Raw genomic sequence first — 27,789 nt, forward strand, 5'->3', positions numbered from 1 at the left:
CCGCATCACATGACACTAGAGAGCTGTCATTTCATGGAGATACTGGAGTAAGGACAGGATTTCACAGCCAGAGGTGAGGAGAAGGTGAGACACGCAGAAGAATCCATGTGCCAAAAGGCCCACGGGGAGGACTGCGCAGCAGGAACAGGCAACAGACAAGATGCGGGGAGAACGAAGAGGAAAGTAGTTAATATGCACCTCATCTGTTTTCACCTGCAGCCTGTGCCTCTCCATAATGTCATGGCCGGTCATAAATGGCAAGCTCATCGCCGGGACCCAGAAGATTCAGCGGGAGGAACGTGTGAATGTAGGGGAGGGAGAAGGACAGAGTTTTCCCCTCAGTAGAGGGATGGAGGTAAATAATTCGCCCAATGTATGTGTATTCGGTGGAATATTCCCTGGGAGAAGGAAGTTCAGAGGCCAACAGGGGAATTGAGGAGTAAGAGCCTAGGGTAGGGTTAGGGCAGTGGGGCAGGGGTGCAGTAAGTAGCAGACTGATTAAAAAGGATGAGGCCTGGGGTTCCTGGGTGGCTCAGGCGGTTAAGCATCCGACTTTGGCTCAGGTCATGATCTCACAGTTCGTGGCTTGGAGCCCCACGTCAGGCTCTGTGCTGGAACCTGCTTCCGGTTCTGTGTCTTCCTCTCGCTCTCTGCCCCTCCCCCTTCACTCTCTGTCTGTCAAAAATGAATAAAGGTTAAAAAAAAATTTTTTTAAAGGGAAGAGGCCTGCACATGTTTGAGATAATTGTGAGTAATCTCGTTTATTACTCAAGACAATATTGTTGGGCTTATGTTGCCCAGAAGCTGAGAGAAGTGGCAGGCCTACAGTCAACAAATATGTCAGGGTAGGCCCAAGACTTCGCCAATCAACCCCTAAAGCTTATTTTCCCCCCTTGTTAGTTAGTCTGAAAGGAACATTCCTGGGAAGATAAAAAATAAATTTTATTCACCTATGTAAGGAAGGGTGGGTGCGGAGGGCTAAGCTGTATAATTCTGGGAAAGGAGCACAGAGACGAGATCCAGTTGGGCAGTCTGTCATGGAATTATGTATTCACGAATGGCTACGATGAGAACCCCATTCCACTCCCGGGGCCTGCAACCTCCACGTGGCCTTAATAAGTATAACCAGATGATGGGGCACCTGGGTGGCTCAGTCTGTCAAGCACCCAACTTGTGATTTTGGCTCAGGTCACGATCCGACGATTTGTGAGATAGATAGAGCCCTGCATCGTGTTCTACGCTGACAGTGGGGAACCTGCTTGGGATTTTCTCTCCCTGTCTCTCTGCCCCTCCCCTGTTCATTCTCTCTCTCTCTCTCTCTTTCATCTCAAATAAATAAAAGTAAAAAAAAAAATTAAGTATAACCAGATGCTCTATTGAAGCCAACTATCCAATGAGCAAAAGTCAGTTGACACGAGAGCAGACAGGGAAGCAGAACAGCAGAACAGAGGAACAATGTGCTAGCAAAGTCCCAAGTAATTCTGCATTGTACGTGGTATCTTTTCCCTGCCCGTGGCAGTAAAGGGGAGCTTCAATAAACACTCATTTCATGGAGCTTCATTGACCTTGCAATACCCATTGAACCTTGTTCAGCTTCGGGTTCCTTATCTGTAAAATGGAACTGATGACAGGCGCATGGCTTCATGGGATTATGTTAAATGAGGCAATTTACATGAGTTTCCTTTGTAGACTCCCAGGCACCATGCAAACATCTTCACCTCCTCTGAAAGCAACAAGCCCAGAATATCAGCATGTTAATTATTTTTTATCGGTTGAAAATGAAAGGAAGGTCAAAACAGTTGCTTAAGTACACTGCCAAGAACACTAGAGAGAGTAAAATTAAAAACAAACAAACAAACAAACATTTGGCATGAGAAAAAGCATTAACCTATGGCAATCTCTTTTTATTGTCTGCTTTCCACGCTCCATTCCAAGCTTGGGGTGCTTAGTTTTCCAAGGAAGCAGATGGATGTTGGTGAATATGTGACCTGCCCACAACAATTACACAGCTTTATGGTGCTTTAAATCATCCCAAAGATAAAAATCAAAAACAAAGTTTTGGAGCTTGTCAAAACTAGTCTAATTAAAGCAGCAAATGTGCTAGCTGGCAAATGTGTCTCTGCAATGAGATAACTCGGGCGCTGCTGGCTGCAAGGCATGCTGGGATCTTGTTGACATGAGTCGGAAGAAGGGTAGAGTTTCCAGGGGTCCAAAATGTAGTGCTCAGGGGCAGAGTGGGCCTGACCGCGAGGCTCGAGAAGGTCCAGGCTCGTGGAGGCTGCAGGCGGGAGACAATGAGCCATTCGTTTGGGTGGAAGACTGCAGCCAGCGGTCGGGGGCATCGGTTACTGTCTGCGGAGCTGAGAATACATACTGGAGCCAAACAACTTTCTTGATAGGCAAGAAATTAACGGGCCAAGGGGCGTGGGGGTGGGGTGGGGGGAGACAGAGCAGAGCATTCTGATGCGGTAATAACCTACCTACTCAGTGATTCTCTGCTCTGTGCCAGTGTGCCGGGCCCCCTCTCATTGTCTGACACTATTGAACACAAATAGTTTTTCCAGGACCCTTTGTACATACACCCACCCCTGCCCTCACCTCTTACCTCCTGGAATCACATTTATGGAATAATCACCACATGCCAGGCATATTGCTAAGGATCTTACATAAATTAGCTCATGAGCCACATGAGTCCTCGGTGGCTCCCGGAAGCCACGTTTTACCACCTGGCCTGACCTTCCTGGCAACAGTATCGAAGTGAATACTTTACTCAAAACAGTCTAATGATAATGCTGGTCCCCGGGAATTTGGATCTGAGTCTGCTCTTTTTGTTCTGTGCTCTCTGGTCTCATGAACAGAGGAGATAAAAACTCGGGAGTTGTTTGTGGCCTAAGAAGCAGGAAAATCGGTTTGCAGTGAGAATCATTCAGCAGACGTGCAGAGAGAAGCAGACGTTTAGACTTGCACGGTTCCACAAAGCCCGGTTTGGGCTCCTACCAGAGGCCCGGCTTTATCCCTCCTTTGGGACCCATTACATATCCCTGAAAGTTAGTAACAGACATTCCTACTTGGTTAAACCAGTTTTCTCGCAACCAGGAATCCTAATTCATGCATCACCCACGTAAGCAGGGATTCAAAACAGTCTCTCACACGGAAGGAAGCCCGGGTTCATATCTACCACACGTAACGTCTTACACTCCCTTCCCTGACACTCTCCCTGCAAACCCTGTTGTTACATCCAAGCCAAACGAAATGACTACACGTTATTTGAACCCTCTCAACATCCACCTGCCATTGCAAACACTGATCCCTCTGCCTCAAAGTCCCTTCCCTCGTGAACACGTACACTCGTATCCATCACGGAAGACTCAAAAGCATTGCCAAGCCTCCAACACGGGTCTTGTGTCTCCCACTCGGGTCCCCGGGCCAGCACCCCTGGCTTTTCCATTATGCAGGCTGCCTCCAGGTTATGAGTCCCCCTCCTGTGCACACTGTATTCTGACTGTCCACCTGTAAGTGCCCCCCACCACACTCAGCAGCAGGAACCACGTCTCCAATCTCAACATCTCTACTCTCTGGCAGAGAGCCTCGCACTGAGCAGGAACACAAAGTTTTTTGTGTAAATAAACCATTCAAATTAATGTGTTTTGCTCTACACCTCTCTTCCAGTACCAGGAAAGACGGTTGGAGCCTGTCACCGCGGGGGACAACCTGACTGGAAATCAGAAGATGCAAACTGGGTTTATTTGGATAAATCTCATACCTTTGTGGGATAATGGGATCGGGAACAATGTCGGAGAGTAGCTGGAAGCGTGGTCTTTGCTGCTGGGTAGACTCCCTCCTACCTGGTCTGCCTGTATCTTTGGTGCTGTGACCCCTCTCTCTCTGCACAGCAGCCAGAGCGATCTTTCTGGAAAATACAAATCGGATTATGACACCATTCAGCTTTAAACCCTTTGATAGCTTTCCATTGCTTACAGAACACAACCCAAACATCTTAGCAAAATGTGGCCCCAGGGCACCTATCCCCTCACTCACTCTGTTCTAAAAATAGCTACTTTCCTTCCACCCCAAGTGGCTAAGTATGTACCTGCCTTGGGGCCATGGCCTTGTTTTTCCCCCTCGACCCACATTTTCAAACGGCCAAATCTCATCTCAAATATCACGTCTTCAAAAACCGCACCCTGTTGTCTCAGCAGATGATAGCCAGCCGCCTTCCCCACCACTTTCTACATCACCCCCTCTTCCGTTGGCTTCACACCTGTCACCACCATAGCTATCATCAACATTTGTTGGCTTGGACCTCTACTCTCTCTCTTCTTTATACAATGTAAACCTGTGGCTGGCAGAGAGGACCTCTGCCTTGTTCACTGCTGTACTCTAGGACCCAGGAGAATGTCTGCCATATGTCGTGGACCCTCAAAACATGCACGTGAATGACCGAATTAGGTAGGAATTCAAGTGTGGGCTGTCCTTTACTATTTGGATGACCTTGGGGGAGGGATCACACATTTTCTCGAGTCTCAGTTTTCTCATCTATAAAAATTAAGAACCTTAGTAAAAACAATGCCGTCTAACTTCAAAATTGCATGGTTCCACGATGGTGGGCCTTTGACGGCTTTTAGAATGAGGGAACTTGCCCTGGGAGAACCTTTTAATGACACTTCCTTAATGCAAACACTAAAATTACACATGTCTGATGTCAAGGATGGTCAGCACAAACCAAACCGAGTACATTTCCTCTGAGCCGAGATGACACCCAATCGTTGACTTTATAACCGTCTCAGGGGCTTTCAAGAGCATTCATCCTGTCCATTTTACAGCCTGGAGATTGCCTCATAAAATTCATGTATCCATAAGATCTTCCCTTGCATTTATCTCTGTTCTCCAACCTGTGTAGAGAGGGGCTGTCTGGGTGTATCTAACATTTAGCGATGGCCTCGGCTCTTGGCCCCACAGCCCTGGCTCAGCAGCTCTCAGAAGCAGAGAGGGTAAAAGTGCAAGCCCACCTGAGAACACCGTTCATCCTCTGCCCTCCTTCCCAGGCAGGCAATTACACTCTCAAAGAAAATGGCTGTCAGAGCCACAATTCTCCCAGCATTTAGCAGAGGCAATGTTTAAAAAGATTAATGGACCGCAGCTAAGACCGCTTCTCCTCTTACTGTATGTATTTCTTTATGCAATTTACTCAACCTCTTTCCCTCTGGTTTAGCTAATTCTATGTTACAAATTATTTTTTCCTATAATATTTTGAAATGATCTCCCCGCTGCCTTCGTGACCATACCAGTGCTATTGAGACGTCTAATGCCGAGGTGATTTTTATTCCTGAGTGATCTGTCTTCTCTCTCTACAAACTTTTCAAGGAGGAGAGCCTGGTGCTTAAGAACCGAGACTCCAGAGCAAGAGACTTCGGGCTTCGAGAACCCACTCCTCCACGTCCCGACTCTGAGATCTTGGACAAGTTGCTTAAACTCTCTGTACTTCCATTTCCTCGTGTACAAATAGGGATGATGAGAGTCCCCACATCTTAGATTTGTGAGAAGGGCGAAGGAAGCTCATGCACGTGAAGGCTTAGAACAGTGCCCACCAGATAAGAGTCCTGGGTAAATGTTATCTGCTTGGATAGCTGTAGTCTCCCTTTTTTCTTTGGTAGAATTAAATTTTTCTCTAACATTTAAAGGTGTCTGTTTGTCCTTTTCCACCCTGTCTCCACTCTGTGAAGATCTTCAGTCAAGATCAATGTCATTAATTCTGGAAGACCCGAAGTCATTAGTTCTTCCGCTAATGTCTCCTCTCCAATCACTCTTGCCTTTCCCTCGGGGACTTCTCGTAGAAGATCGTCGAATTTTCCTCTGGGAGGGCTCCTCCAGCTGGTTTCCAGCTATTTCATTCTGGACTCTATGCAGGCTATCGTGCAGCCCATCATTGTGTTCTTTATTTTAAAACATTTTCCTCACCATGCATTTCAACTTGATTCTGTTTTATTAACTTCTTGCTCCTGCTTCCTGTTACCAATATCCTCTCTTATCTCTGTGGGGAAAATTATTATCCTTATTTTGAATTTATGACCTGTCTAGACCATTAATTTTTATTCTTAGAGTAGAGCTGAATCTCATATTCTTGCCTTTCTTTTATAGTGACTGTGTCCCTCAGGTGCACGGTTAGTTCTCCCTATGACATTATTTCCCCCGGGAGAGTATCAGGCGTGAGCTCATGCTGCTCGGAGTAAGGATGTGTTAGGTTAGGTAACACCACCTGCTGTTAACAGGGAACTACATGATTTCAGTGTGGTTACAGAATTTTATTCCTCACCACCATTTGTTTCGTCCTATTGTTGTGTCTCCTAGTGATGGAATCCCTCTCCTTGGAGACTAAGATTTCCAGACCATCCAGTATTTTAGAAATGGAAAGCAGAAAGTCTGCGGTAGCTTATTAAAGAGATACCACCCTCAAGTTCACTGCCTAGTTTCTGGATCTGTGTATTCTGGCTATGGACAAGACAGGATCATATAATTCTCTCTGTTTCAAAATATATATATTTCATCCTATAATAGAGAACCCCAACTTTTCAAAGTGTTGTCTCCTAACTAAATACATCTTCAGTAAGCCGTTCCACATTTCAATGAGATTGGACACTTGTGACTGATGAAGGATACAGTGATGCCTCATCATTCCATAGGCACGAGCTCACTGTTGCACTGGCTTTGCTGTGAAATGTGTTCCTTGATCAAAAATAGTGCTGTGCAGAATGGCATGATGGAGGGTAAGGCACACCTATATTTAGAATATGTGTCTATACTAATAAGGAGAGATCTGTGTCCCCTTCATGGCAGAAGAGGTCCAATGTTATCTGCATACCGCTGGTGGCTGGCTGGTCCCCCAGGGAACGGTGCGATGCCGGGAGTTTACCATCACTCTCCACATTTGGAAAATCAGGCACTTAAGCTGTAGTGTTAGCTCGGTCAGTCTCGGTAATACCGGGCCCACACTTCTGAGCCCACAGATGGAGGGAAGGAAGATAATGTGGTGGGAGTTGATGTTAAGGGAATCTGAGCCATCTGCTCAAGAAACTTATTGGCCCCTTGCAAACTTGCCCAAGCTCAGTCTCTCACATAACAATTCCGCTGGATGAGAGACTGCTGCTGGGCATTCCCGACCTACGGCTAGGCGGCTTGGAAACACTCAATTTATAATAGAAATCTCGCCCCACTCACTCCCCTGATTACCTCAGGATTACACATGCTGTGCCTGCCAAGGCCCAGGAGCAAAGCATAATACTTCTTTGTGAAGAGGGGGCGCATCTGCTCCAAAGTCTTAGAAGTCTGTTCTATGTCCTCTGCTGATGCTGTCCAGAGGCTTCATACAGTCTCCCTACTTCCACAGACACTTTGGGTACCACTGGGTCTGCTGGATCATGAGATCCAAGTGGTAGAGACACTTGTGCTGCAGCCCGCACTCACCGCAGAGCCTTCTCCTGCTCTGGCGCCCAACTCAACAGGCAGCGTTCAGACGACTGTGGACAGGTGTTGTAGTAACACACGCGAATGTGTTAGAAAAGTCCAAAGGACCTACCGTGAATTGTGCGGCATCCTGCTTTTCTCCTGGTACGTAGTATGAGATCCAGAAACATGTCTTTCACCTTGGAGGGGCTATCTCAACATTCTCAAGACCAATAAACACTCAGAAAATTCTCTGAGGTGAGAGGACCTTGATTTTTACAGGCTTTACCTTCTACCTTTTCATTTACTCATGCCTCCCTACATCAAAGTCGCTACTTCTAGCCAAACAGCTTCAGTCATCACAATGCCATCAACGCGGCAAACCAGCATTGTGTCGTGTGGAATGTCAAGATCATCAAAAGCTCTGTGTATCGTTTTACAGCAAAGTTCAAGAGAGCTGACGTAGCCCTGTGGCAAACCTGTGATGGAGTGCCGTTGGCCCTGACAGGGAAAAGCAAGCGGCTTCTGGCGGTCCTTGCAGATAGAGATGAGAAAAAGGCATCAGCCAGGTCAGCGGCTGTGTACCAAGTGCAAGAGACCCTGCTGATTTTACTCCAGTATAGACACGACATCTGCACGAACAACCGCCATTAGAACCCAACCTGCCCGGAGCGCCTGGGTGGCTTGGTTGGTTAAGCGTCCAACTTCAGCTCAGGTCATGATCTCACAGTCCGAGAGTTCGAGCCCCGCGTCGGGCTCTGTGCTGACAGCTCAGAGCCTGGAGCCTGTTTCAGATTCTGTGTCTCCCTCTCTCTCTGCCCCTCCCCTGTTCATGCTCTGTCTCTCTCTGTCTCAAAAAATAAATAAACGTTAAAAAAAAATTAAAAAAAAAAAAAAAAAAAAGAACCCAACCTGCCCAAGCTTATGCTAGTTCAGTCATTCTCCAATAACCATCTGACTCTGGTAGAGGTCATCCTGGTGAGTTAAATGAGGCAGTGATAGATCTCACCACCTGTGTGCCTTTCAAGACTTTGATGGTGATATTAAGCTCTGAAACCCCCCCCCCCATGGATGGAGTCTGTATCTAGTTTATAATCTTGGTAAGTAGGGACCTCAACCAAGGGACCTCAACTCAAGTTAGGGTGTTGAATATTAGATATAGGGTTGTTCTTTTCTTTTACGTAGACCCTGCAGTCCTCTCCTATCCTATGCATCTCTTTCATTCCGAGATTCCTAGGAACACTACGATCAGGTGACCACAGCCAAAGGCACCTGCAGGCCACAGCTCCCTGATCACCAACATACCCCTGCAGCCCTTTCTGGTGAATACACCCGTCTTGTCTTTGACAATGAAGCGCTGCCACTTGCCCTCCACTCCACCCGGTTCCTGTCATCCCTAATGAAATCAAAGAGCCCATCTCGACAGGTGTTCCCTCTTGCCGCACCTGGCCTACTAAGAAGAGAAATCAGAGCTTTTCGAGGATGCAGACGCTTCCCTCACTGGCATGCTTCTCAGCACCTTACTTAAGAGTGTCTTGGTGCCACAACTGTTGTGCAACGTAGCTGGAGGTGAGTGTGCCCGTCATACGTGGCACCTCTACTCCAACACCTCTTTCTCTCCGATCTTTCGGATCATCTCCTCCGCATCATGCCAGGGAAATGCTTCCATGCCAACCTCATTAAATATAGTCCACGAGTAAATCTAAGTTCCACTCACTCTGCCAGCTGTCAGAACCGTCTCCAGCTCCATGAGGTAATCCGTTAAATCCTTAGCCTTAGCAAGTGCACCATGTCAATGAATTCAGCCTGATACAGTGTCATAATCTGTTTTCCTTGGTCTCACATCCTGAGAATCCACTCCCACACATGGCACTCAGATTTCTAATATATATTAGCAATATCTTAGAATTCGCTTTGTGTGTAAGTTATTTCATCCTGGCCCACAGTGTTCACTTGTCCATGGAGCACAGTTTAACCTTATTTTGTGTCTAGCAACAACAGGAATGGCTGTTTTGGGTTTTGGAGGAGAATTGGCATCTGCCCCAGGGGAGGTCATCACGGAATTTTCAAGCAAAGAATGCTAATCTCTTCAGACACCAGAGATCAAGCGACTTCTAATGGCAAGGATAAATCAGGTTCACTAGGATTTCAGTATGTCCCTCTTCCAAATTCAGGATCCTATTCTTTCCCAATCAACCTTCACATGAGAAGCTTAATGAGACTGATATGATTGATGGACTAAATGTCCTGGTGGAGTCGAGGAACTATTGGGGAAGAAATGTCAAAGTGGAATGATGGGGTGGGTGCCTGGGTGGCTCAGTCAGTTGAGCGTCCTGCTTCGGCTCAGGTCATGATCTCACAGGTTGTGAGTTCAAGCCCCACAGGCAGGCTCTCTGCCATCAGTGCAGAACCCACTTCGGATCTTTTATCTCCCCCCCCCAACCCCTATCCCCCCACAAAAAAAATAAATAAACATTTAAGAAAAATTTAAAGTAGAATGATGGGGGTAGAGGTTGAAGAAAACCAACTATTGCTTAAATCCAATCCAAATCCAAGGCAAGAACTCTGAATGGTCACTTGGGGTGGATGCCACCCCTAGGGCCATCAAAAATGGAGAAAGCGTGAACAGAGGGTGTTATCACATGCTGCAGTACGCTTCACATTTGGTTCATTTCCCGGCTTCACATCTTTTCTTGCTTTAGGACCTAAGGCAGGTTGTTTAACCTCTGGGTCTCTATTTACTCAGAAGTAAAATGGAGAAAATAATAGCATCTGCCTCACAGGATTGTGGCGATTGAATCCATTTACACACACAGGACACTAAATCTGTTGGCTAAATTGCACAAGCATGGCTTATCCACCTGTAGCCATATTGTGGTGTGAGTGAGAGAAGCTGTTCCCATCAAACAAGGATGAGTATTTTCAAGGGCAACTGTGGGAAAGGATGTATCCATTGAGCCCAACTTCTAAGAAATGAAGAAACAGAATCCAAGAGATTTAGCGGCAATGCGTAAAGGATTCAGGTCTGGGTTCCTTTCTGAGTGGCCACTTAGATTCATCCCCTTTCTCCATGTATCATTTATGCGGTAGTTAGAAGAGTCAAGAATATCCAAATCCCAGAAGCTCATGAGAAACAGGCAACATTGGAACTCTGTGTCTACTCTTTATGAACAGTCTCATGGTCAAAACCCTCAGAAAATATTGATCTCCCCAAGTTTGAGTTTAAATTTTACTGCCTTGCCTACAAAAGCAAGTGACCGGGCTCGTGAATAAAGCAGGCCACCTGCCCCACATCCATGCTTTCACGGTGTTTCCTATGCCACCTTAGACCCGGTAATGCTCAGAAAACAGTAACAGCTTTGTTGTTGCACGGACTGTGCAAAGAAAGCCCATGGTCAAAGGAATGGAGATACATGAGGATTTGGGCAGCTTGTGTGAGGACTTTATTCAAAGCTGGTGCTGGGTAGTGGTGACAAGAACATCCAGGCCAGAACAGAGAACGCCTCTAGGACCAGAGGGCACCAGAACCGCCCGGACACTGGAGCAAAGCCGCCCGTGGAGCTGACTGGTAACACGTGGACAGAGCTGAAGTCTCATGTGCATACATGGACCTTTTACCTCTTCCAGACGTGGACTTAAAGAGTCCTGTGGGTCATGAGACTGACATGCTCAAACGTCCATTCTTCCACTCTCTAATTTTGTGGCCAAGTAATAGAACGGTGCCACGGCTCTGTTTCTTCATCATAGAGTAGGGTACGCTGTGAACATCATAAATCAAGCACCTGCCGTAAGCCAGCTGCTGTTCAAGATGAGCCCCGCAGGGCCCCCAACCTCCAGAAGTTCACAGGGGCCCAGAGCAGCAGACATACAATTACAATAAGGTGACTGAACTGCGGGAGAGGTAGACGTGGCCGCTTCATAAGTGTGGGGGTCACGGATGGCTTCTTCGTAATCCTGCATTGCAATCTCTTTTTCACATTGATCTCTCAGCCTGAAATCAATTGCTAACTCAAGCTTTCAATAATCACAGCACAATGCTATTAGAGCAGCTATTTTAGGGAAACATGATCAACCCAGTATCTCGCCCACATGCCCTTTCTTTTGTGCTTCACACAGAGGACTCTGGCCAGCAGGCAAAGGATTGGGTTCCCTTCCCTCTGCATCCCAAGGGCATCCTTCTGACCTCAGCTTTGGTCATATACTGCACAACCAAAGTGGGCTGGAGCCTATGTCCAGGGAAAGTTAAGAGAGAACAGGGATCCGGCAGGACCAGACCAGGAGAAACTGGTCCAGCTGTGGGGATGGTCCCAAGGTAGAAGGGTCACTGATAAGGGCCATAGAGTGTTTGAGGGGTCTCGGTGAATGGAAAGTTGGTATGGCCTAGGACTGTGCTATGTCCAGACATACCCGGCCTTGGAAAGGATCAGAGACAGGCCAAGTCACAGCAAGGCAACCGGCTATGCACTGAAGGATCAGAGACGACTATAGGCCAGACCATAGGCCTGCTAGAAATTGCCAATCCAGAACTGGAGAAAATGCATGTTTTGCAAAGGCTCTGGTGCCATGATGTCAAAGTCTACAGGCCTAGTGGGGACACAAAGCATAGAGTAGTTACCTCTGCCTGTGGTAGGGGTGAGGAAGCATGGACTTGGGGGCAGGGCCTCCCGTCTAGCAAAGACTTCCTCTGACCTCTTCACACCTATTTGGTGCAGTGATTCAGAGCACAGGCTTCACCACCAAGTGGCTGTGTATTTACACCCCAACATTTCCCCAAATATCCTTGACGAGGAGCCAGCCCTTCAGGACGTGACACCCATTAACATCCTATAGAACCAATGCTCCAAGGGAGAGCCTTGGAGAACATGGCTTTTTAGCATTTCCACACAATTTAGGTCCTGATAAACATGAACTTGCATTGATTACTACTGGACTTCAATTAATCAAGCATGGCTTAATTGAGGAGTACCCACTCCTAAGAAGAAGAAAACTATGAACGTAACAGAAGCTATACATTAGCTTATTTCCCTTATGTTGTGCACATGACGATACCACTACATACACTGTTCTGCCCCAAACCCCCTTCCCAGCCCATGGTCTATCATCCTAAACCCTACTCAGCCCGTAAAGTTCACCCCAAAGGACCTCTTCAAGTGGTGACATACTTGCCCCTGCCTTCACACTGCACCCTGAGCACCATTAGGTGTCTTCTACTCCTGCAGGGTAAAGCTCAAATTCCCTGCGGGGGCACATGGGCCCCTTACGACCCCGGCCTGTCCCCCCACCATGGGGGCTCTGTTCGGTCTGACCCAGGTACTCCGTGGTCAGTTTTCTCAGATTTCCACATCCGGGTGCGTGAGGTCTCTGCCTCACCCACCTTGGCCCACCGTCTCCCCCTTCAAAGCTCAGCTGGGTGGTCAGCCCTCCACCGGTCCGCCACAGTGCCCAGTGTGCTCCAGCTGGCGCCCACACGATGCTCTCTCTGACCCACCTGGGACCTCCCGAGAGGAGCCCCATGAGCTCTCTCACAGGGGTGGACCTTCTCCTGCTCCTCCCCACGCAGGGGCACACCTGCACCTGCCGAGCCAGTGCACATGCTCAATAGGAAATCACTCAGAGGTGACGGGGTAAGATCTTGGACTTGCCATGGAAGTGATCTGGATCCAGACCCTAGTTGTGTCACTTGCTCTCCGGGTAACCTCTGACCTATGACTAAGCTTCTCAGAGGCAGAGAGAGGTACCTACGCTCAGGCCCTTCGGAGATCATTTTAGAAACAAAATGATCCAGAAACGAGAGCCAAGAAGAGGACAACAGCAATGCCTACTTCATCTTTGTCTCCCTAACATAGCAAGTGCAGGGCCCCCGTAACTATTTGTTGAAAGAATTAATGAATAAATTAATTAATAGACAAACAAAAATGGATTCCACCGAGCCTGGAGGTTCTCTTTCAAAGGCAAGTTTTAAATGCTCCCTTGGTCTTGTACAGAGAGCTCCGCCCTGAAAAGCTCTAACTTTGTATCAATTTAACCTTCCCTTGGAGACAGGGTATCACAGCACAAGCCCAGAATCTGCTCTGTCTGACATTTCTGTTGCAAACTTAGAGCCAACTGAGGCTTTCTCTGCCTCACATGCAGGACTGTCAGGAACAAGCTCTAGTCTTAACGTTTTGATAAAAGTGGAATCAAGCCGGACCACATCCTCCATGGCTTCCAACCTGGAAAGAGCTAAGAGGACCGGACCATCCGGGCTCTGAAGGCACACCTGGAGACAGGGGTAACAATACAGACCCAGGTTACACGAGCCCACCCCGAGGCAGCCACTCTGGAATGTTCCACACAAACATGAGCTCGCTGCATTGAGACAACTAAAAGGGTGAATTTATTTGGCTAAACTACTGGGTGTGACACAAGATAAGCCAGGAGCCTAGATTTGAGGTTCCTGGGCTGGAACCCCAGCTTGGCTCCTAAGGGAGGAATCACCTAACCAATCTGGGCCTTAGTTCTCTCTTATCTGTAGAACAGGAATCACAGCATTGTGGAAAGAGGAGCATTAAATAGGGTGGTATCCAGAAAGGAGCAGCCTGGCTGGCCACTGTCCCACCAGCTCGTAGCCAATGCCTGACAGAGCCAGCCTGGCCGGAATAAAGCCCACGGGCTTTGGGAGAGCCATGGTGTCATACAGCCATCTGAAAAGCACCAGAATATGGCAGAAGCCTGCATATTTTCCCAGAAGGCTCTGCCAGTGGAGACCAATGGGCTCATATCAGCCAGCACCAGAACATAATAACGTGCGAGAACTGTCCCTGAGAACTTTGGGGCCTCTCAGAAATAACCCGAGGGCTTCCTTACGTGTTAGGAGGCAGTGATGAACCAGCCGAAGGTGAGGGAATTATCCTCGATGTGAAGGCAGCGACGTGAAGCGGGGAGAAGTTAATGTCCCATAAGCAAATGATCACACTAAAGCAGGGCCACCCCCAAGACCTTCTAGAGTTCAAGTGATGGGTGATGTTCTCCAAGTGCAGCTCGGTAGGGCATAATGGGGACACTTTCAAGTCCCCTATGAAGTTGAAATGTGATTTCTCCACATCTAATCCCTACTTAATGCTCCATGAACCATTTATTGATTTTCGTTTTAAGGAATCCAAAGCCCACAACTGTGTCTGTGACCAACATGTAATCAGTAAAAGTTCCTTGAGTTGAATTACAATAGAATGTATAATTTTATTGCCTCGGGGATGTCATGCAAAAGGGCTTTGGAAAACACTTTGGTGTAATTAGCCAAAGGGATCAGATATCTGTGGAAACTACCAAACATTACTGCCAAAATGAGGCAGTTGCTTCTGGAACCCACGTTTCAAAGCCATTTCACAACTGTTTCCTGATTCCATCATCTCATACTAACTTATTGAATGAGGAAAAACAGGGATTATTCAGTGCATCACACAGATGAGAAAATTGAGGTGCATATGGGATAAATGCCCAAGGTCCCCCAGCTGGTGAGTGACAAAATCCCCTTGTTGGTTGCCAACCTCCTCCAGAGTTTCCCGGGTGTGATCAGATTCTGGACCCCTATACACAGAGGGCAGGGAGAGATGAAGAAAGAGGAGGGCCACTCCGGATGGGTAGGTGGCAGGCTGGATAAGCAAGGGAACCTACCCACGGGGCTTGTCTTAGGCATCGACAGGCAAGGAGATCTCTACACCTGCCCACCAAGTCTTATGTTTATCGGGGTTCAGTCAGGATTATCATCTAGATGGTCTCAGCATCACATCACTGTCTCAAGGCTGGGTCCTTGGGACAGCTTTCGGGAGTGGGAAGGCAAGCAGAATGTACATTCCAAGGACAGGGAAAGGGAGTGAGGGGTCTTTGATCACCCGGGTCCAGCTCAGGGGTCAACTGGCATTCATACCCTTTCAATGACCTCCCCCAACACCACTGTGACATAGCACATGCAGCTTCCTTGATAATGACATAGAGGAAATGCATTAAGCTCATCATTTGGGCCAGGCATTGGGGCAAGCACTCCATACCTTTGCTATCTGTCTCAGTCAGCTTGGGCTGCTATAATAAAATATCATCAAGTGGGTGGCTTACAAACAACAATTTGTTTCTCGCAGTCATGGAGGGGTGGGAGGTCCAAGATCAAAGCACTAACAGATACGGTGTCTGGTGAGGTCTGCTTCCTGCTTCAGAGACGGCCGTCTTCTCACTGTGTCATCATGTGGAGGAAGAGGCCAGGGAGCTTTCTGGGGTCTGTTTTATAAGGACTCTGATTTCATCATGAGGAATTTGCCCTCATGACCTAATCACCTCCCAAGGCTCCACTCCAAATATCATCATATTAGGAGCCAGGATTTCAAGATGTGAATGGGGGGAGGGGGAGTACAAATATTCATAGTATCCATGCAGCCGTCACAACTACTCCAAGAGGCAGACATTATTAACCTACTTTTCAGATGAAAACACTGAGGGTCAAAGCGTTCTGTCACCTACCCAAGGTTACAGTGCTCTGATAGACCCAGAGTTGGAAAAATCCAAAGGTTTTTGTGGAACACCTCACCTCGGTGAAGCTGAGGGGTGAAAAGCAGGGGTGGAGGGGGTCGCTGCCCAATCCAGACTGTTTTATCAGTGTGCATGTGGCCAAATGAATCAGTGAATGAGTAGATGGCTGTGTTCTGGCAGAGAATAGGGGCCTCAAATCACTGCTGACATATTCAATAATAACGCAAGTAACTGAGAAACCTAAGCTCCAAAAGCCAGTGGAGTTAGGGATGAACAGAAATACCATTTTACCCGGGGCACCTGGGTGGCTCAGTCAGTTGAGCATCCGACTTCGACTCAGGTCATGATCTCGTGGTTCGTGGGTTCAGGCCCCACATCGGACTGTGCTGACAGCTCAGAGCCTGGAGCCTGCTTCGGATTCTGTGTCTCCCTCTCTCTCTGCCCCTCCCCTGCTCATGTTCTGTTTCTCTCTGTCTCAAAGAATGAAATAAACATTAAAGAAATTTTTTTAAAAAAAGAAATACCATTCTACCTGGACTGGGTGTGGAGCAGGAAAACCACTGCCCTGGGCACAAGCTTCAGTTTACTTTCCTATCATTTATTTTATGTTCAGGAAGTCACATCCTCTTCTTAAAAACTGCCTGGGGAAACAAATACAATTAATTCCTTGATTAAAATCGTGAAACCAAGTGTCATCTGCAGTAAAGATGTAAAAAGGAGGAGGCAAAGTCTCAATGGGACCAGTAAAGTTCCCCCAGGCCACCTGAAGAAGCCACAGTGGAGGAAGCAGGTCCTAAAGAAAGGCCAGACCAAGCCTGGGCCAGACACCCAAACAGCTGGGACATGGGAGGCAGCTGTGATGGAGAGGAAAGAACAAGAAAGTTCTGGATGTTGACGACCCAGGTGCATGTTCGGTTCAACTCGTTACTAACTGTGACATTGGTGAGCCATTTCCCAAGCCTTGCTTTCTTCCTTTCTCACTTTCTCTCTTTATTTCCTTTTTTTTTTTTTTTCTTTCTTTCAACAAATACTTGTCGAGTACTTACTATGGACAACATAGTGGTAGAAAGTGGGTTAGAGCCGGGAGCAACATGGTCTATCCCCAAATGGGGAGGCACACAGGAAGGAACAATGACAGATGACAGCAACACGACATCTCTGATAAGTTCCACGAAGAAGGCCCCATGAGGGTGAATAGTCGCAGCATCTGATCCAGGCAGCAAGGTCAGGGAAGGTTTCTGTGAAGAAGCACAACAAAGCTGAGACATGAGAGCAGCAGGGGTGAAGCTGAGCAAGAGAGGGAGAAGGAGCACTCCAGGCAGAGAGGACAGCACGTGCAGAGGCCCCGTGGGGGGAGGAAGCATGATGCTCTCTTGGAATATCAAGAAGTCCAGTGCGTCTGACCCACAGAACATCAGTGGGAGCCGCAGATGGGCAGATGGGGCTAGAGAGGTAGGCTGGGATGAGAGCAGACAGGATGCTGTAGAGACACATTAGTAATGTGAGGTTTTTTTAAGTTTATTTATTTATTGTGAGAGAAAGAGAGCACAAACAGGGAAGGAACAGAGAGAGAGGGAGAGAGAATTCCAAGCAGGCTCCGCACTGTCAGCACAGAGCCTGATGTGGGACTCGAACTCACAAAACGTGAGATCATGACCTGAGCTGAAATCAAGAGTCTGATGCTTAACTGACTGAGCCACCCGGGCACCCCAATAATGTGAGTTTTTTTAATCCTAAAACTGAGACAAGACTAAAACTCCAAATTCCAAAATGGTAGAAGGGCTGCAAAAGCAGGAAGATATGCCAGAGGGAGCGGGAAAAGACCCGTCGGCTGCGTATCTTAGAAAAGGCCGGCCAAAGTATACATCCTGAGGTCGAGGGGCACATGCTGGGATGTGACACTCAAAGCTCTTGGTTAACATGCAGTCACGGTGACGGGCACGAGCTGACAGTAGGAAGTCCCTGCACTGGGTTTAAGAAACTGGGGACCCAGAGCTAGACAAGAAGCACAAGGAAGACACCTTTGCATACAGCACTCTGCCAGTAGAGCAGGAGCATAAGAGAAGAGAGAGAGTGCACACTCTGGATACACTCGGGCCAGGATGACAGGTGACTGTGTTGACCCTGTGTGGGGCTGCTTGTGGGGGAAAGGAACAAATAGGAGGCAAGGAAACTGAGTACTGATGGGATAGCGGTTTATATGTTCAAATATGGAGTCCAGAGTGGGCAAGGAAGGACTTAAAGCCAGCAGTGGTCTGATAGCCTGGGGATAAATGGGTTGTTCCTTTAGGGAGTTTAGAGCAGGTGCATAGGGCTGAAAGCAACATTGAGGGTGAATAGGAAGTTGTGGTAAAAGAGTGGAGACTGAGGCACAGGGCAAGGCAGTGACTCTCCCAAGTCCGCACCAGCTGGCTGACAGTCAAGCAGGCTCAAAGCTCCAGACTACCAAGTAGAGTAAGGTCTGAATACGAGCCTCCCCCCATTCTCTGTAAGTCCTCCTTGTCTGCTCACCTGGGGTGAGGACCAAACCACACATTAGCACTCAGAATGCTCAGGTGTGCTTTTTTTTTCCTTTAAGTTTATTTATCTTGAGGGAGACAGAGTGGGGAGGGGCAGAGAGAGAGTGAAAGACAGAATCCCAAGCAGGCTTGTCACTGTCAAAGCCCCAACGTCGGGCTCAAACCCACAAATCGCGAGATCATGACCTGAGCTGAAATTAAGAGTTGGATGCTTAACCGACTGAGCTACCCAGGCACCCCTCAGGTGTGCTTTCTCAGCTCTCATCATGGCTGCTATTTTATAACAGATAATTCCTATCTTTTAGAGTCAGAGAAACCCAGATTCCACACTCGGGTATAGTGCTCGCTGACCTTGCATATAGAATGTAACTCCTCAGAGCCTGCTTCACTATCTGTAAAACAGCCCACAAAACCCTTGGCAGTAAATGTGGAGTTGGAAATTTTTTCTTTTTTTTTTTTCTAAAATGGAGGCGAGCAGGAAAGAATAAAAAACATCAAATGGGAAGAGCATGGAACCCAGTGGGTCTAAAACCCCATGGTGACGGAGTGGCCAGTGGGAATTTTAAGAACTCAGAATGCCTATTTTCCCCTGTAAAGGTTTCCATTCCTATGATACAAGGTTCTCAGAGTTTGTTCAGTATCAGAATCAACTGGCTGGGGAATCTGGTTAAATTTCAAAAGTCCAAATCATAGCCTTCTTCATGGAGCCCAGGTTCTATGATCACGTTAGTTCTCGCGGAGCTCCAGATTCACCCCAGAGTTTGAGAACTGTCATAACATAAACCACACCCCTACCTCATCCCTCCAAAAGTCATGAACGCTTCGCTTGTGTCTTAAAGTAAAGCCAGTAGGGGATAAACCGCACATTACGATTGACGTGGTAGGGGTGGACTCAACACTCAGGGACCTCTGGGGACGACGTCAAAGCCCCCACCCCTGGAATTTACAGACCCTTAGATTTCCAGTTTGTGGATTTGGCTCCGAGGTTCAGTACAAGTTTGTCCAGACCCTGAGCGATAGGAAGTTTCCTGTCCGACAGCTGACGACACATGTGAAGTGCCTGACGTCAGTGCCCTGCCCGTCAAGGTGATTTTGTGCGATATTGACAATCCCACGCCACCAAAATGGTGCTCTAACGCAGAATGCGCTATGCTCTGTGGCCAAACAGATCTGGGGGAATGAAGAACTGAGATAGAGACCTGCACAGAGGAACCAATCAGACCTGAAATCATTATCGATCTCTTCACCCTCATTCAGCTCCGTAAACGTGTGGCTCAAAGACCTTTAACACTGACAAATGAGACACGTCTTCTTGTTAATTGGGGTATTTGTACAAGGAGTCTCCCTTCCCTGTACGACACGGGTAGCATGTAAGGAGGACGACACTCTCAAGGAGAACGAACTGTCTTTACGCTGAGGCTCTGGAGAGTCTTGGGAGTGTTTGGTGCAGACACACCTGAATTCAAATCTCAACTTTACCATTTACCCTTTGGTAACTTCAGCAGGTCACCGGGCTCCAGTTTTCTCGCCTATAAAATGAGGTAATTCTAGGAGTTTTCCACGTGATTGTAGATACCAATGAGGGTTATCCAAGAGGTATGTGCAATTGTTAGATACAAGAGCATCATGTATAGACCTGGTCCAGGGTGCCTGGGTGGCTCAGTCGGTTAAGCATCTGACTTCAGCTCAGGTCATAATCTCATGGCTTGTGAGTTCGAGCCCCGTGTCAGGCTCTACGCTGACAGCTCGGAGCCTGGAGCCTGCTTCAGATTCTGTGTCTCCCCCTCTCTCTGCCATCTGCCACTCACACTCTGTCTCTCTCTCTCTCAAAATAAATAAATAAACATTAAAAAAATAATAATTATATTATTTTTACCATTGTTATCACCTGTCTGTTGAGGAGTCAGAAGAGGGACAAAAGACAGTGAGAAGTTTGGGAAGATGCTTTAGCAGGATTCTGGGGAAAAGGACGAGCAGGTGGTGGACAGAGGTCAGGGCCAAAGGAAAGGATGAGAACAGAGAAGGCTCTGAGGAGGTGATCTAGTGGCCCTCAGCGAGATGAGGCTGCCGGGGTGCCCTTCCCCAAGATGGGGAGAATAGCAGAGGAGGAGAAGCAGGTTCTGGAAGAGGCTGGCAGCTCCCCACTGGCCAGACAGGGTTTGGTGTGTCTGGCAAGCTTCCAAGTGGAAACATAGATAAACATGGTTGCCTGCGTGCATCTGATGCACAGGAAAGGCCCGTCCTGGAGATGAACACTGTGAGTATGAATCTCACACTGAAACACAATGCCCGAGAGATACAGCTTCTCCAATCTTCTGGAAACTGCTGGCTTCCTATTACCAGCTTGCACTTTACAGGGTGGCCAGAATGTAACCTCGGTTCTCCTCTAGCCACAGGATTATTTCTAAGCCCCTGACCCTGCTGATCTGTGGTCTCTGGTCTGCACATGTCCCCTCATGTCTTGTTCTAAGCCCTTCTGGAACCCGATTCCATGGGGATGAGAAGTCTCCGGCTGCTCTCCAAGCCTTGTTGGGTCCGTGAGGACGTTGTGGGCTGTCAGAGGCCATCAGTGTGACTATGCACCTCAGCCAGTTCCTCTCTGCTCCCACACCCTGCTGAGGTGGACACACCAGGTCCTGCTGCATTCCAGAGCCCTCCTTGGGAATGGACAACACAGCTTCCCCACACTCTCGGGTTCTCTGCACCCCGTCTGGGGCCATGCTACCCTCTGGTCCCAGGGCTTGGTGCAGGGCAGGGGAGTGGAGCAGGGTGTTCTCGTGAACACACATCAGCATCCTGCTTCCCTGTCCCTCCTTGCTGAGTTCACAGAGCCCTTATCTGGCCCGAGCTTCGCAAAGCCTGGCTCTCCCTCCATCTTGACACACCCGGTCTTTATGCCATACGTTTTTACGACCCAAGTCTCTCAGACCCAGGTTTGTGAAACTCCGAAGCCTTGGCTTTGGAAATTTCCAGGTCCTTCTGGAAATTCTGCCTCCTGTGCTTCCACTCTATCGGCCATCCCCTGAGGCACTGAGAGCTGCTGATGGAGGGGAGGGAGGGGGAGGAGAAGAAAACATGGGGAGGGGGCTTGGTTCATGTCCCCAGACACACTCCTGCCACCCGGAGGTGTGAGAACCTTGTGCACAAAGATGGTCATCGAGACACAGGAGTGGATGAGGTCACTGCCCAGAGAGAGCACAAGGGTGAAAAGGAAAGGGGGCCAAGGACGGAGCCCCGGGAAACACAAGCGCTTTAAAGCAGGGGCCGGTGACATTTTTCTGCGAGGTGCCAGATAGGCCGCTGCAGCCCCAAAGTAGCCACAGACAGTCCGTGAATGGATGTGTCTGGTTGTTCCAATAAAACTTGATTCATAGAAACAAGCCCCGGGCCAGATGTGGCCTGGGGACCGCAATGTACGGAGTCCTGCTTCCTCGAGTGGGCACGGAAGAGGTTTCCAAGGAGGCTGAGGGGGAAGAGAGAGGCAGGAGCAGAAGAGGGGCATCAGGGGCAGAGACGGCCCTGGTTTGTTTCCCGCCGAAGGCTGCGCTCTGACCAGGAGGCCTCGGTCTCATCTTGGCTGCAGGTTTCAATCACCTGCAGATCTTTACAAAATCCTGCTAGCCCAGGCCCAGTCCCTCAAAGATTCTGGTGGAAATGGTGTGGGGTGAGGCCAAGGCATGACAGGTTTTAAAAACTCCCCAGGGGCAACTCTAAAGGGCAGCCAGAGTGCAGGTCCTGTCTGCAGCCCCTGCCTCCTCCTCCCCCTGCACCTCCTCCCCCCCCACCTCCTTTGCTTCCTCCTCCCCTCTCCCTACTCCTCCTCCTCTCCTTTCCCCTCTCCCTTCTCCTCCCTCCCCTCCCTCCTCCTCCTTCCTCCTCCCCCTCTTCTTCTTCCCCCTCCTCCTCCTCCCCACCTCCCCCTCCTCTCTCTCCACCTCTTTTTCTTCCTCCTCCCCTCCCCCTACTCCTCTTCTGCCTTCCTCCTCCTCCTCCTTCTCTCCCTTCTCCTCCCTCCCCTCCCTCTTCCTCCTTCCTCCTCCCCCTCTTTTTCTTCCCCCCACCTCCCCCTCCTCTCCCTCCACCTCTTTTTCTTCCTCCTTCCCTCCCCCTACTCCTCTTCTGCCTTCCTCCTCCTCCTCCCCCTTCTTCTCCTCCCCCTTCTCCTTCCACTCCCTCCCTCCTTCTCCTCCCTCCTCTTCCTCCTCTCAGGGCTGGGTCATCAGAGTAGTGACGCTCTGGCAATGGCCATGATTTCTGCATCTCAGGAGGTCAGTGGTTGCCCAGAGACCAATGACTCTGGCAGGAGGAGCAAGGGACAGAGGAGACATGTGTGCTCTCTCCGTTGTTAGGACCCCCGTTGTCACCAGCTGCCCCAGGCTGGAACACAGACTTCTTGTCACCTTTTGGTTGTTGTTTTGGTTGTTTCGCTTTCCTGTTGGAAAGGTGTGGTGGGGAGCAGTGCTGGGGAGAGTCACAGACCATCGGGACCCCCATGTGGCCGCAGGGGACCCTCAGCCCCACTGCCCCATCTTGAATACGCTATCGTTTTCCGCCTCATGCTCAGCCACCCACCTGCTGTGCATGGTCCCCACAGCCAGCAGGAGAGGGTGGAAATAATCAGCTGAGCCACTCTGGGAGTAAGTAACTCCAGCCTGTTTAGAATCCACCAGTGCATAAGCAGCCCCATGAGACACCGCATACTCAGGATGGTCCTCATGACAGAGAAACTAAGGCCCAGACAAGTTAAATGTTCAGAGGTCACAAGGCTAGGAAGTGGCAAAGCCAAACCAAAGCTAGGTCAGCCTGACCTCAAAGTCCATGCACTTCCCAGAACATCCTGCCACCTGACGATTTCCTTCTGAGCCTTGGTTGGGGTTGGGGGGGTGGGGGGGGGCAGGGGTTCGCTCAGCATCGTGGTAAGGCCAGGCCCCAGAACACCCAGCCGAATCCTCAGTCAACAGCAAGAAGAGAAGCGCCTGCCTGGGGCAGAGGAGAGCAGGCCTGACACAGGGGTCAAGGCCTGACATGGCCCAGCCCAGGCCCGCCAGGGAGTCTGGCACATGGCTTAGAACTCAGGCTGCAGAACCACCCTGCCTGGGTTCAAATCCCAGCTCTGCTAATCACTATGGGGGATTCACTCAGCGGCGACCTGTACTTTGCACAACCGTACAACAGAGGTTGTGAGTCAGTGGCCGTCTCTCAGGGCTAATCTAAGAACTTAAATGAGACCCGGGAGTGCGTAGGAAGCGCGCCTCAGCCCACCCCCCTTTCTCAACAGGCCGCGTCGCCCCCAACGTGGTGGAGGTCTACGACATCACAATAAGAGTCTGTGGCCCTCCAAAGCTCGGGCTTACTCAACAAAATTGCATCCCTTACTACTTAATTTCTTTCATTAGGGAGAAATGATATTTAAATTTAATTTTTCTCCTTCAGGGGCCAATAATGAAATAAAAACTGAACAACGCTCCCGTAAACAGTGGCTCTCATTAGCTTTCCGGCCTCGTCACTCAGCCCGTGCTGCTCAGCCCCGTGGAGCGAGCGCTTCTCACACACAGCCCGCGTTCCTGCCACCTGAAGCCTTGGTCTTCCGTCCCTCACGCTCCCTCATTCCGGGAAGCTCCCTCCCAGCTCTTGACCTGTTGACACCTTATTTATCTTTCGCAACTCAGCTCTGTTCCCTCCTGCCTGTGAAACCCTGCCCCGCGCTCCCCTGAGGATGTAATCTCTCTCCCAAGCCTGCCGATTATGCCTCTATTAGAGCAGTAATTCAATTTACGTCCTATCGGAGGTCGTTGTTTACATGGATAACAATGGAGAAGGGAAAAGATAGGAAATTGCAGCCCTCCCCCCGTCCTGGCCCCCCACTGCACTTCATCTTCCAGAGAGAGAAGAGGCCTCCCCTGCCGTGCAGTCTCCAGTGATGAGTGAAGAGGACAGAACTGCAGCAGCAAAAATGGTTGATAACATTAAAAAGACCCGACCCCAGAGCAGGGACATCTACAGCCACTGACCGACACACAGAGGCAGAAAGTAGCCTCCTCGTTGCCCGGGGTTCTGGAGTGCCCCGGGAAGATGGGCGGGGGAGGGGGCAGTGAGAGCTACAGGGTATGGGCTTCTTTCTGAGATGCGGAGAATGTTCCGGAACTGGCTGCAGTGGTGGCCGTACATCTCTGAATTTCCTAAACACCGCTGGGTTGTGTGCTTAAAATGAATGCATCGCGCGGTGTGTGAACTCGATCTCAACAAGGCTGCTTAAACGGACAAAAAAGAACTTCACCCGGAGAGGAGAACGGAGCTGAGGCTACAGGCTGGGGGGTCTGGGGGACCCACGGGGCAGGACCAAGCGTGGGGGCGCAGGTGTGGGGAGTAACCACGTGCAACTGAGCCTCAGGGAGAGGGATGAAGAGCCCGGGAAGTTCGCTGTGTCTTATGAGCACGCCCCGTCTCCGGCGTCTTTCAGGAAATGCCACAGCAGAGACTTAAGTTCCCTTTCCACCCTCACGGATGCTGGATGGATGCCTCCTTCGTTGCATAACTTCTGCGCTGCGCTGAGACTGAACCCGACGTTTCTGGGTTCCTTGGGGCTCTTCACACCTCTGCATCCTGGGACTGGAAGCACTTGGGAAACACGGGCTGCGGGTAATAATTGCTGTCCCCCCACCCCTGACACCTCAAGTGCACATCAAGGGCACTCTGAGTGTGTGATGCAGGAGCCGAGCCCACCCCAACCTGCCTGCCTGTCACACTGTGGGCGACTCACCCCCCTTCCTTCTCCAGGGTTCCTCATCTGCAAACAGACCCCCCCATCCTTTCTCATTCTTAAACTCTGTGAGGTCCGTGGTCTGCCATTAGTCCTGGCCTTAGAAGGAAAACCGAGTAGATTCTAACTTTCTTTGTAATGTTTTGCTGTGTAAAAAACCTGAAGAAATACGACAAAATGTTAACATTTTTTTACGTCCAGTTGGTGGATTCAAATGTTACAGACACACATGCACACACACACACACACACACACACACACACACATTCTTTCTTTCTCTCTCCCTCTCTCTCTCTCAACTGAAGAGAATAAAATGAAGGACTCTTGAAATAAATTGATAAATCCAAGTAAAGAGCCCAGAGCTGTGACAGCTGTTTGGAATGACGCACAAGGAAAACACAGTATTCTAGATTCACGGACGCCCAACCTCGCGGCATGAGTGGAATCTGCACTTTGGAGCTAAGCAAACAGCCTGGGTCCTATTGGAAGCTCTGCCCTCTACTAGCAACACAAAGTCTCTCCGGACCTTAGTTACCTCACCTTTAAAATATTGTTTAGGGACACCTGGGTGGCTCAGTCGGTTGAGCCTGACTCTTAATTTAGGGTCGGGTCATGATCTCACGATTCAGGAGATCGAGCCCCGTGTCAGCCTCTGTGCTGAGCTCTGAGCATGGAGGCTGCTTGGGATTCTCTCTCTTCCTCTTCCTCTGCCCTCCCCCGCTTGCCCTCACTTGGGCTCTCTCTCCCTCAAACAAAATAAAATGAAATAAAAATAAAAACTTAAAAAATAGATACTGTTAAAAAAAAATTATAGACAAAGCATGTAAAACGTCTACCAGAGTGGTGCCTGGCAGACAACAGACACCCAATAAGTGATTTGCTAATAATCATAATAATATAATAATAAGGGGGAGGGGCCAAGATGGCAGAACAGCCTGGAAGTTTTTTGTGTCTTGCGTCCATGAAATACAGCCAGATCAACACTAAACCATCCTGCACATCTAGAAAACTGATCTGAGGAATAACACAACAATCTGCACAACCTGAACCACAGAACTAGCAGGTACACGGCACAGGGGGAGAGAGAAGCTCCAGAGGGCGGGGAGCTGTTTTTGCGAGTGGAGAGTGGACGGAGACGGGGGTAGGGGTAGACTATGGGAAAAGCACCCCCCGCCCAAAGCAGCGGGAAAGAGAGTGGAAAAGTGGAAACAGCTGCAGGGACTGAACTAAAAAAGGGAAAAGGAGAGGGTTTAAGTTCCACTAAGACTCTACAAACAGGGGGAGCGCAGAGTCTGAAACTCCTCCATTCGATACCTGGCGGTGCTCTGGTGGGAAGGGCGAATCCCCGGGAGCCGAGAGAGAGGTCTTCGGGGTCCTCACCCAGAGGCAGAGGCGGTTCCTCTGCAGGGAGGACATCTGGTAGAGGCTGCACAGCCACCCGGCCCCAGGAGACCCCAGAGAACGGCCACATCCGCTGGTGCTGGAACAGGGTCGCTGGGGGCGAAGCCCGGTGCCAGATGCGGGTTGTGATTTTCCATCGTCCCTGAGACGCTGCCGCTACACGATGGCGGGAACTTTTTCTGGCGCGGGGCTGGCACCTGGCCGCAGTCTCTGGGCGTCGGCAGCAACCGGTCCGGGACCCTTCCTGAGGGCGACCGGCAGGCGGCCAGTGCTCGGTGAGACCCTCCCGCAGAGAATCTGAGCGGGGCAAAGCCGCAGTCCCTCAGAAGCGAGGGGCCGGGAAACACGGCCGCCTCTGAGATAAAACTCAGGAGGGAGGTACCGCCTGGCAACCTGACAGCGTGGTCACAGACGGCGTAAAAGCGGGGAGTGGACGAAAGCTGAAGACAAAGGACGGGTGTGCGACTGCTTATCCGGGAGGACAGAGTTCCGATACTAGTGACCGGGGCAGCCAGGTGACGCCATTTTCCACTCCCGCGCACGCGCATACGCACCGACGAGCACCACCACAATTCACTCCCCCCGCCCCCGTCGGCTGAGCAGCGCCATCTAGTGGAGAACGGAGCCGTTACACTAAGTCCCGCCCAACTGGCCCAACCTCGCTCTTCAGGAGCACAAGTCTCTCTGCCTGCTTAGTTCCAGACTACAAAGTGCTTCATAGTTTGACTTCTAGGGGAAACCAACGTAATTTCAATCGTATTTCAGTCTGTTCCCTGGTCCTTCTATTCAATTTTTTTTCTTTTCTTTTTCTTGAATACAGAAAGAGAAAAAAATTTATTTTTCAACTTTTATTAAAAATAATTTTCTTTAACTATTTTCTACTATATTTGTTACTTTTTTGTAAGTTTTTCAAATTATATTTTACTTCCACCATTTCGTTTTATTCTATTTCATTGTATTAATTTTTTTCACATTTTCAAACATTTTCCTTTTTTTTCTTTTTTTTCCTTTCTTATCTTTCCCTTCTCTCTCTAATCTATCAAGCTCCTTTCAACAACCAGACGAAAACACACCTAGGATCTAGCATCATTTATTTGATTTGTGTGTGTGTGTGTTGTTTTTCATTTTTTAATTTTAATGTTTTTAACTTATTAATTTCTTTTCTTCCTT

General features: G+C 49.2%; 1 protein-coding gene across 1 annotated transcript in view; it reads right to left on the reverse strand.

Moving 5' to 3' along the window:
• Positions 1-3,763: 3,763 nt before the first annotated feature.
• Positions 3,764-27,789, reverse strand: part of ZFAT (zinc finger and AT-hook domain containing) — a 251,245-nt gene continuing 227,219 nt past the window's right edge. The window contains exon 16 of the mRNA XM_042973111.1: positions 3,764-3,910. Coding sequence (XP_042829045.1) covers positions 3,842-3,910 — 69 coding nt within the window. The 3' untranslated portion in view covers positions 3,764-3,841. The remainder of the gene's footprint in view (positions 3,911-27,789) is intronic.

The sequence above is a fragment of the Panthera tigris genome, chromosome F2, assembly GCF_018350195.1.
Source record: "Panthera tigris isolate Pti1 chromosome F2, P.tigris_Pti1_mat1.1, whole genome shotgun sequence".
Lineage (NCBI taxonomy): Eukaryota > Metazoa > Chordata > Mammalia > Carnivora > Felidae > Panthera > Panthera tigris.